This window comes from Poecilia mexicana, unplaced genomic scaffold, assembly GCF_051168715.1.
Source record: "Poecilia mexicana isolate PSO_F unplaced genomic scaffold, ASM5116871v1 scaffold_21, whole genome shotgun sequence".
NCBI lineage: Eukaryota > Metazoa > Chordata > Actinopteri > Cyprinodontiformes > Poeciliidae > Poecilia > Poecilia mexicana.
The window spans coordinates 23,134,669-23,144,799 of record NW_028263390.1 but is presented as its reverse complement, the minus strand read 5'-3'; the positions used below and the strand labels follow the sequence as shown (position 1 = coordinate 23,144,799).

Below are 10,131 nucleotides of genomic sequence, written 5' to 3'. Positions count from 1 at the left end.
CTCCTCCTGGCTCTGATTGGTTGTTTTTGACCAGTTTTTCACAGATCAACTTTGTCATATTAAACTCAACATGGTGACGGTTTCAACAAATATGTAAAATGTTTTTCTTAATAAAGTTACATTCTTTAACACGCCGTTAGTCCGACCCGAACGGAGCCATTTTGTTTTTCCTCATCACCAACTAAAAGTCTCTGCCTGCTGACTCCTCAGGTTTCTCTCTGGGTTTCAGATCTTCTTCGCTCGTGAAGCAGCTGAAGTTCTGCGTCCGTCTCGGATCAGCAGCCTGACCCGACAGAGTTCATGTTAGTGTGGAGCGTTCTGCTGATCAGAACCAGGCCCCGGCCCGGCCCGATGATACTGGCTGGTATCTGGTGTCAGGTGATATTTCTGATGTGGTTTCTGCTCTGTGACCTCACCGCCGTCCAACACTGGAGCTTTTGTCTGCGGCTGGAGGTAAAATGAGCCCTTCTGTCATCGAGGCCTTAAAGAGGCTTTTAAACGGATCCAGAACCGGCTCATATTGACCCGTCAGTCACACTGAGCGGTTTCACTGCAGCTCATGATGAACACATTGTGTCTCTGACTGATCTTTAACCTTAAAACTCGTCTTGCTGAAACCCTGAGCTGGTTGGGAACGTCTCCACACTGCACTGTAAAAACAGCCAGAACCAGAAACCTGAGGGGACGATCCCAGCGCCGCCAGCCGCCTGGTACCTTCAGAATCTGCTTGTTTAAACACTGAAAGCATCAAAAGAACATTTTGTCTCATCATCTGGAAAAGAAATAAGCAGTTAATGATACTGATTGAAACAGGAAGTGGAACTCATAAGGCGACGTTTGTAAACAAACGAAATCAACAGCAATAATTTGAGTTATTGAGCCGAAGAAAAATCAAATTATATTTTCACCATGTTATTGATTCATCATTTATAAATGTCTCAGATGTGTTAAGATAAAGATAAATAATTAGTTTGAAGCTAAATATTTAATTAGAGTTAAGTATTTGAATATTGACTTGCTGATAACCAGAAGTGGACTACCAAAATAAAAGCTGGGTCTTCCAGTATTCAAATGCTTTCAAATGGTTTCATCTCACGTCTTTATCACATTTCAGATTAAAGCCAAAGGTGAGCCAGAGAACATTAGTTTGGAGATAAATACTTAGTTAATAAACTAAATATTTAAATATATATTTAGTTTGCAATCTAACTAAATAACTTAGTTTGCTAACTATTAAGTTAGGAGATAAGTATTTAGCTTGTAAACTAAATATTTAACTTGGTTAAAGCTAACTAAACATTTAGCTTTCTAAATAAATATTTACTTTATAAACTAAACATTTAGCTTGCTAACTATGTATATGTAGTTTGGAGCTTGCTAATTAAATGTTTAGTTTTAAACATTTATAATGAATAATATGGTTAAACTTTGACTGTTTCCTCCTACGATGAGCTGAATAATCCACATTATTGCTGTCATTTCTGTCACATTAACTTCACAAACAGAACCGTTTGAACGCCACGATCTGGACGGCAGCCAGAGGCTTTTTAGAGCATTTAGAAACGCTGCCCGTTAGCAGCAGCTCTTCTAGACGGAGACGTCTGTCTGCAGGGGTCATGAGACCTGAACGGCTAAAAGAGACGGTCAGGAACTAAACTCACAGATGTGACTGGCTCTCCTCCTCTTCCTCTGATGAAGGCCGGTTTGTGTCGCCCATCCCTCCAGTTAATCAGCTGCAGTTGTGAAAACAGTTTGACTTCGCAGTCAGGACCCCCGACCCTTCATGCTGCAGCAGCAACAAGCATTCAGCTGCAGCTCATGCATGGGAGCAGAACCTGGCAGGAGACGAAGCTTCAGCTGGAAAACCAAAACCAGGAACTAAGGAACGTCTGCAGCTTCAGAGCGACGGGCAGATGTTTGTTCTCCATTTTCAGCCTGAGAAACACGTTCTGATTTTCACTAATTTACTGAGGTTATGATTTCTACGGAGGGTTAAAGGTCACTGTTGAATCATACAACAGATTTTATCTGCATTCTCAGCTGAACCGGTTTAAAACTTCTGCACAGAGTCGTCTCCCACCTTTGCATCTTCCAGAATGAAATCAGGAACACAGAAAGAGAGAAGGAAGAAATCATCTGATTTATTTCCTTACTTTCCAACTGTTTGAGTTGTTTTAGTGAATTTCTGATTTAAATTTAAAACCCTAATTTTTAATTATTTCCCTCAAATCCATCTAATGTCATAAAACTGCTGAGTTCAGGAGCTTCACAGCACTGTGACCATTTTTATCAATGGAAAGTTTAGTGGAAAGAAAAAGGTGCACAAACAGGGGAAACCAAACAAATGCTGGAATAGATCATGTAATGAATATTTTAGGAACTGATTTGTTGAAACAAATTAAGTTTTGGATATTTAGAGATGCATCTGTGTTGTCCTGATTTATATGGATAAAGTTAGAAGATAAAAGAAAAATCTGACTTAACATGTTGAATTTTAAGCAGAAAAACTGATTTCTGTTTTTTTTTCCTGTAACATTTTTCTGATCATTTTAAGTAAAAAACATTTTAATTTGCAGTTTGAGTCGCAAATGTATCTGAACTAAAAAACAAAACCTGCAACAATAATTCCTATAATAATTTTACAATATGAATAATGTTTGAAGGAATATGGAAAAAGGCTGGATCAATGTGCAAAAATGTGCAACTAATGTATTTAAATAATCAAAACGTGACTTAATATGTTAAAACAGATTTTTGTCAACAGTTTAGTCAGAAATTATTAATTTGTTTTATCCCATTCTGACAAATTTTAAGAACTTTTACCCCAAAAAACAAAACCTGCAGGAGTATTTCATGCACCGACTTTACATTTTGCACTAATCAGCCAATCAGAGTCCAGAAGGATCAATAATGAGATGATCTGATTCAGTTCCAGCTGATTTATTCAGACATACAGACTTTATGATAAAGGACAAGTTCACACAGTTTCCCTTCTGCTACAAAACACTCAGGATGGCCCTTTACGTTCATTTTCTTTCATATTGCACAAAAATAATGAGCAACAAAACGGACGTGTGCTGCTGATGAAGTGATACAAAAATAATTAAAATAAGCAACAAAAACTCCAGCTTTTCCTCCATCTTTATAACCAGTCACACAAACTTGCTAAACTTTAATCTATTTATACACAACATTTACACTCTGGCCAGTACTCCCAGTACACCTCCCAGTACACCTCCATCTGCGCTTTAAAACAACTGCAAGGCATTAAATCAAGGCAGAACCGGAACCAACAGTTTTCAGGAAAAGAAAAACAAACCAGGAGTGGAACAAGTGCCTGACATTCCCTTTGAATGTACAAAAATATGCCTGAAAATAGTCACTTTATTATTATTCTGATATCTTTAAAAAGATGAGGTATGTTTGGTTATGCAAATATCAAAAAGGTTTCCTGCCACGCCTAGAAGTTCGGTTCTGGTTCTTTTTAAAGTTGCTGCAAAAGTATCCGACGTTAAAAAACACCTGAAGTCCTACAGTTCTGGTTCTACAGTTCTTTATGGGTCTGAGTGAGACTGCATAGTCCGGAAAATGGGTCGGACCTGAGACGGAAAATTAATTCATAAAAACCCTGTTGGAGAGTACCGAGTCCAGGTAGGGAGCTGCTGGGGTGAAGCGAAGCTCCGAAACCGGTACCGAGTCCAGGCAGGGAGCCGGCAGCGACCACGCCCCCTTTACCGCGAAGCCCCGCGATCAGCACCGATCCGGACCCTCAGCTCCGGATCGGTCAGTACGTGAAGACCAGGTCCGAGAAGTTGGCCTCCAGCCAGTCCCCGGCGATCATCTCGCTCAGCTCCGGGGTGCAATAATCCGGGAACTCGAAGTGGGACCCCAGGCTGCCCTCGCTGCCGCAGGAGTCCAGGTCTTTGTCCACCAGGGACAGGCTGAGGTTCCCGGCGGCGGCGCTGCAGGAGGAGGCCCAGGGGTCGCCCAGGAAGCCCAGCGCCAGGTCGGCCCGCTCCGCCGGGAGGTCGTCCAGGTCCTCCCCGCAGCAGGAGGACGTGGACCCGGACCGGGAGGAGGATGCGGGGGAGAGGGAGGCCGGGTAGGAGGAGGCCCCGCCGCCCTGCCGGGTGATGTTCTTGAAGCTGTAGAAGAGCCGGCCGGAGGACTCGAACTGCGGCTCGGACGGGACCTTGGCCAGGCCGAACCGGGACGGTTCCTCCTCCTCTTCCTCCTCCACTTTGAACTCTTCCTCAGAGTCTTCATCGTCGTCGTCGTCGTCATCATCATCATCATCATCCTCCTCGTCGTCGGTAAACTCCCGTTTGACGCTCACCATGTAGCGGTACCGGTGGTCCGGCTGCGGCGGCAGGTGGCTGCCCCCGCGGCCGGACACGGCCACCGTCTTCCCGGCCTTCAGTTTGGAGAGTTTCTTGGCGGCTCCGGGGTTTTTACTCACCGACCTCACGGTGCTCTTCTCTGGGGATTGAGCGGATGGCTTCCCCGCTGGAAACGCGCAGCCCTCGGTTTTGGGCTTCTTCTTGGGCCGGTACTTATAGTCCGGGTAGTCGGCCATGTGCTTGAGCCGGAGCCGCTCCGCCTCCCGGATGAACGGGATCTTCTCCGTGTCCTTCAACATCTTCCAGCGCTTCCCGAGCCGCTTGGAGATCTCCGCGTTGTGCATGTCCGGACTTTGCTCCATGATCTTCCTCCGCTCGATCTTGGACCACACCATGAAGGCGTTCATGGGCCGCTTTATGTGACCCGACGCCGTTTTACACCAGTCCGGCTTCAGCGGCACGGCGCTGCAGGCCGAAGCCGCCAGCAGCTCACCCTCCTCGGTGTCCGTCGCCTCGCGGGACTCCTTGGTGATTCCCGCTCCAGGATGTTCCCTGTGCTGGACCATGGTCCCAGACTGTTCCAGTCAACCGCAGGAGACTCTGGTAATCCAGCAGAAACGCTTTTCCTGCTCCTTTTTCACTATTTTAACTTGGTTTTTCCCCCTTCCAGCCGCGAGGATCCGCTCAGACCTGCACCATTTCTCCGTCTGCTCCAACGCTCCAACCGGCGTCTAATTAACAGGCTGCTCATGCGCACCACGACTTCAGCTCCAACCAATAACAGCGTTTGGATGGCCAAACTTTCCCGCCTCCAGACTGCTGCCAGCCAATCAGAGCTTAAAGTCAGCTCTCACGTCTACTCCCACCGGCGACTGTCCGTTATTTTAATCTCATTTAAATTGATAACTGAAACTGTCGATGTTTAATGAGTTTCTATTGGTGTTCAGGGACACAAAAATCACATAATCAATATTTATTCAGCCTGTAGATCATCAGGAGTTTACCAACTGTCTGCATGTATGTGTGGATTATTTACACATTCAGCAGAAACAGCAGGGATGTAACATTAAACACCTATTTACTGTTTAAGCAACAACAGGAATAATAGAAATAATGATAATAATGCACTTTTGATCAAGGTGCAGTATTACAAAATAGTGGTGATAAAATCTGCTTGTATTAAACAGAAACTCAGGTGTTAATGGCAGCTAACGTCTCTGCAGATCCCACAGATACTGGACACAAACTGTTTAGGCTTTTACCTTTAGGTCGGTGCAACAGAGACCGTTTATTTCCCATGACAGTCTCTCTGATGAACACTGATTCATAATTACACTACTTTTTAACTCAATCTTCTCCTTCTCACCATTTTATCAGAATGGCTCTAACGATAATTTTCTGATATTCCTGCTGTGCATGGTGTGTCAGATAGATTACTCTAACAGGGACTCCAACTTCAAATCAGGGACATTCAACATATATAAATTCAATCTTACATATTTAGTTTACATATTTTGTATAAATGTTGTGTGTACACATTGAGAGTGAAACAGAATCAAAGTCAAATCACCAGGCGGCCATTTTGAAACGGGATATGTGGCAACATGTAATGTTTTTTCTTTGAAGTGATAGAAAATCTGCAGTTTGGTTGTTAAACCAGGCTTTTACATGTAAAATAAAGTGCAGCTGCTGAGACCATCAGAGCTGTCAGTGATTAGCCTCAGTGTGTGTGTGTCAGCAGCCATTTACATACATGAGCTGAGCCGTTACTCTGGAATGCGGCTGTTGTTGTGGGAGCCATCAGAGGTCAGAGGTCAAGCTGCTGCAAAGGTGAGAACCGTTCAGGTGGAAACAGGAAGCATCAAAACGTGGTCTGCAGATTGATCATGTGGTTGCTGTGGTAACAGAGTGCTGAGAGCTGATTGGCTGCTGGGATTGATTAGAATAGACCCTTTTCACAGTGACGTCAGACAATGGCCGCCATAACTCAAAACTGGGTATCTTTACTTCCGGTGTGATTTTGCCTTGGGAACCAAGCTGAAAAATTCCCGCATTCTCATAATCTTAAGGATATAATAAAAGGTAAGTTTAATAATAACAGCATTTAAGTGTTAGATAGCTGTTATTAATTATTATAAAATCACCATTCTCTAACTGTGTATAAAATAAACAGCCTCCGATCGGAGAGTAAACCACCTAGCAGCAGCTTTAGCCACATTTAGGAAAAAATATACTCTCTGTCAGCGCTGTAACGCTTAGAGGTTCATTTTCTGTATTTTATAAAACAGTGTTTACGTGTTAGATAACCGTTATTAGTCATTGTCAATTTACCATTCTCCAACCAGCCTCCGATCATGAGTAAACCAGCTAGCAGCAGCTTTAGCCACAGTTAGGAAACATATACACCGCCGCCTGTTAGTGATGTAACGTTTAGAGGTTCATTTTCTGTATTAATGGAAAATAAAGGACATAAAAATAACTTTAATCTGATTACTGGAATTGAAATACGAGCTCGTTAGATTATTCGTTACCGAAAAAGTGGTCCGATTAGAGGAAGGCATTACAAAGCAGCGGCGGCACCGGACATCTCTGCTTACAACAAACAAACCCCTATTTTATGGGATGAGTGGCAACTCCAGTCTATAATTTAAGAATCTGATCAAGATTAGAGCCTAAAACGTCATAGTTCAAAAACAGTAAAAAGTTCTGGTTAAGGAACAGTTATGTCACATAGTTAGCTAGCTAACAAAATTCACTAATGCTAAGCTAACGGTTACGCAAAACAAAAATACCTACCTTCATAGTCAAACAGGTTTTGTTCGGTGAAGAATTTCTAGCCTTTGTCTAATTTAGATTTTGTTGTCAGAGAAAATTGGTTTGCAAATCGTGATACATCTTCAAATCTTATTTTAGGCAAATGTTTTAGAGACTGTGTAAACTCCATGCTCCGGTGTTCTGTCTGATCAACATATGCTGTCAGATATATACATATATCTAAATCTCTCTTTCTATATATATGTCTCTATATAGATATATATAGATATATATGTGTCCATTTTACATATATATATATATGAAATAGACAACTTTATCATTACTTACTATGTACACCGGAACTAAGGATACACAGCTTCGAGCCAAAACGGAGGTTGTGTGACGTCATGTGAAAAGGGTCTATTGGAGGAAGAATTTTATCAAGAAGGAAAAATGTTTGATCATGTCAGGAAATTTAAAGTAAAACCGGAAAAGTTTCATAATAAAAGCATGTTAACTTTTTATGTTCTCTGTAACTTCTTTTTTATATAACACATTCAAACAAGACACAAATAAATAAATAAAAATAAGCCAATAAATGTGACGAATGTTTGACTGAATTAACATTCTTATTATATTGTTAAAACGCCTATGTAGCCCTAGTGGCGCCTTCGAAGCGCAGCTCCTCCCCCACTCAGCTCCTTCAGACTAGCCAGCAGCAATTAGCAAATATCTGGTGGAACTGCTTGCTGAGCTCATTGTAGGAGCTACTTCTCAGTGTAAAAACGTTGTTAGAGGGATAATAGAGGAGCCATGTTGTGATGACTTCATGAAGGCGGAGTTTCAGAAAAAGCAGGAGCTTCTTAAAGAGACAGAGGCCCAAATTCAAGGCATTAAATTTCAATGTCAATTTTCTCTTGAGACATATTTGACAAATATGACATTTTCCAACAACTGAAGGTAAACTAGTTACTTGATTGCGCTATAAACTGGCATAATGTGGCTGGAAAATGCATAATGCCGTCCCTTTAAGAGCTGCAGCAGACTGGTCTACTCCAAACCCATTGAGTTCCTCACTTTGCATCTGTATGGAGGTTTGGATCCTTAAGGAAGGGTCGACGCTCAACAGGGTGACTGGGCGACCGTCTGCTGTAACGGTGGTTCAGTCCCAACATGAACAGCTTCACCTTCGTTTCATCGCCAGAAGCTTTAAATCTTTACTGCAACAAGACTCACTGAAAACGGACAAAAAATTATAAAATCAGTTATTAATGATTGATTAATTTAGTTCTTATACTTTTTATAATTGTTTTTGTAGTTTCCTTGTTTTCTGTTTATTGTTTGTATTTATTTTTGTATTTATTGACATAATTTGTGTATTTAAGTAATTTTATCCTTGTTTGTATGATCTTTGGTTTTAGAAAGACAAAGTGAACTTTTTACAGAAATATAAATCATGAACATGCATTGTCCCTATTAAATAAGTTAAACTGAAGTAAATGAATATTACAAACTGAATGAAACATTTGTTTTAATTTACTTTACTTTAATTAACAGTTTATGACTTCCTGTTTACCTGGGGAACAGCTGTGACGCCACACAGTCTTCCTATTTATTTGAACTATTCTTCAAAATGGGAAATGTCAGAGAAAATGTTATTCAATTAGACAGAACAAGTCTACAAGTCTAAACTTTCCAAATATAGTAAAAATCTTTAAGAATCAAGTAGAAAAAAACCACTGCTCCCTTATTGTTTTTTAATTTTTAGCTAAAAACATGTCCATCAGTAAAATGTTGCATAGCCAACATCTGAAGGTCACATTTGAGATTTGGTTGACAAACTCGTTTATCAATGATAAACTGAGACTTTTTACGCTGAAAGAGTGAAAATGAAACCAGAATTTAACACGAAACCATCAAAACAAACCAGTGAAGGTGAATTATTTTTTTGTTTTCCAAGCGAAAGCTGATTTATCTCCTTCCAGTAGCAGACTGGGAGTGCTGGGGGCTGATTAGCGGTGGAGGTGGTTCGGTTGGGGGTTGGGCCGGCCTGATGGATGCGTCTCCTCCATCGGGAGAATCAGAACAACTGGGTTACCGTGACAACCAATTATGTCTCTGTATGGGATGGGGGGAGGAGGGGGTGTCAGGGGTTTGGTGTAACCTTGGATTTATGTTGCCATGGTAACGGGGCCCATCATGCATTATGGATGGTTCATTGAAATTCAGCTACAAGATGGCGGGGTGGGGGGTCCATACTGTGTCTGAATGTATGTTTTACCGTATATTTGTGCATACACGGAACATATCAAGATGATTTTTTATTTTTTTACCTACATCTATTATTGAGCCAATAAATGGTTAATATTTTGAACACCAAACCAGACAACAGCTTATATACTATTTCATTAATCATACTGTAAAAACAAAATACTGTTATTATATATTTGTCTCTAAATTCCAGCTGTACATCATCAAAGGTCAAACATAAATACATGAAAAATAAAATAAATGCATAAAAATTCATCCATGTAGGCTTTGAAAATAAAAATCATACAGAACTAAAACTATAGTGGGTTTTTTTTTGTATTTATTTATTTTTTGCTATAAAAAGCCAATATTTTTAAAGCAGCAATAAAAATTATAGTCTAAATATATAGACAAAAGGATTTACTGATTCCCACGAGCTTGTTGTTGCATCCTCAGTATGATGCAAAAACCCTCTAGATGTGTTTTAACATGTTCATGTGACACATAATATGTTTTATGTTAAACTAATTATTATTTTGAATTGATAATCCACATTTGACCTACTAGTCATAATTAGTAACCAGAGCAGGAATTTCTCTGCAACGTCTTGATTAACCAAAGAGAGAGGAAAATATGTTCACAGTCTTTAGGAAAGTGAATTTCTGATTTCTCAGCCGATACGAGTGTCAGATATGTTGGTTAACCTGACAGACGTTTGTGGAAGGAAACGTCCGTTTTAACAGACAATTTATCCCTGATACTGATCAAATGTATGTAAATGTCTCAG

At 40.9% G+C, this 10,131-nt stretch overlaps 1 protein-coding gene across 1 annotated transcript; it reads right to left on the bottom strand.

Annotated features, from left to right (window-relative positions):
* Window positions 1-2,924: 2,924 nt before the first annotated feature.
* On the bottom strand, window positions 2,925-5,131 carry sox11b (SRY-box transcription factor 11b). Its single transcript, XM_014968192.2, has one exon. It carries the CDS (start codon window positions 4,904-4,906, stop codon window positions 3,785-3,787), a length of 1,122 nt encoding a protein of 373 aa, XP_014823678.2. The 5' UTR covers window positions 4,907-5,131; the 3' UTR covers window positions 2,925-3,784.
* Window positions 5,132-10,131: the final 5,000 nt, after the last annotated feature.

Coding starts and splice junctions, on each gene's coding strand:
- sox11b (XM_014968192.2), bottom strand. CDS start 4,906: ATGGTCCAGCACAGGGAACATCCTGGAGCGGGAATCACCAAGGAGTCC.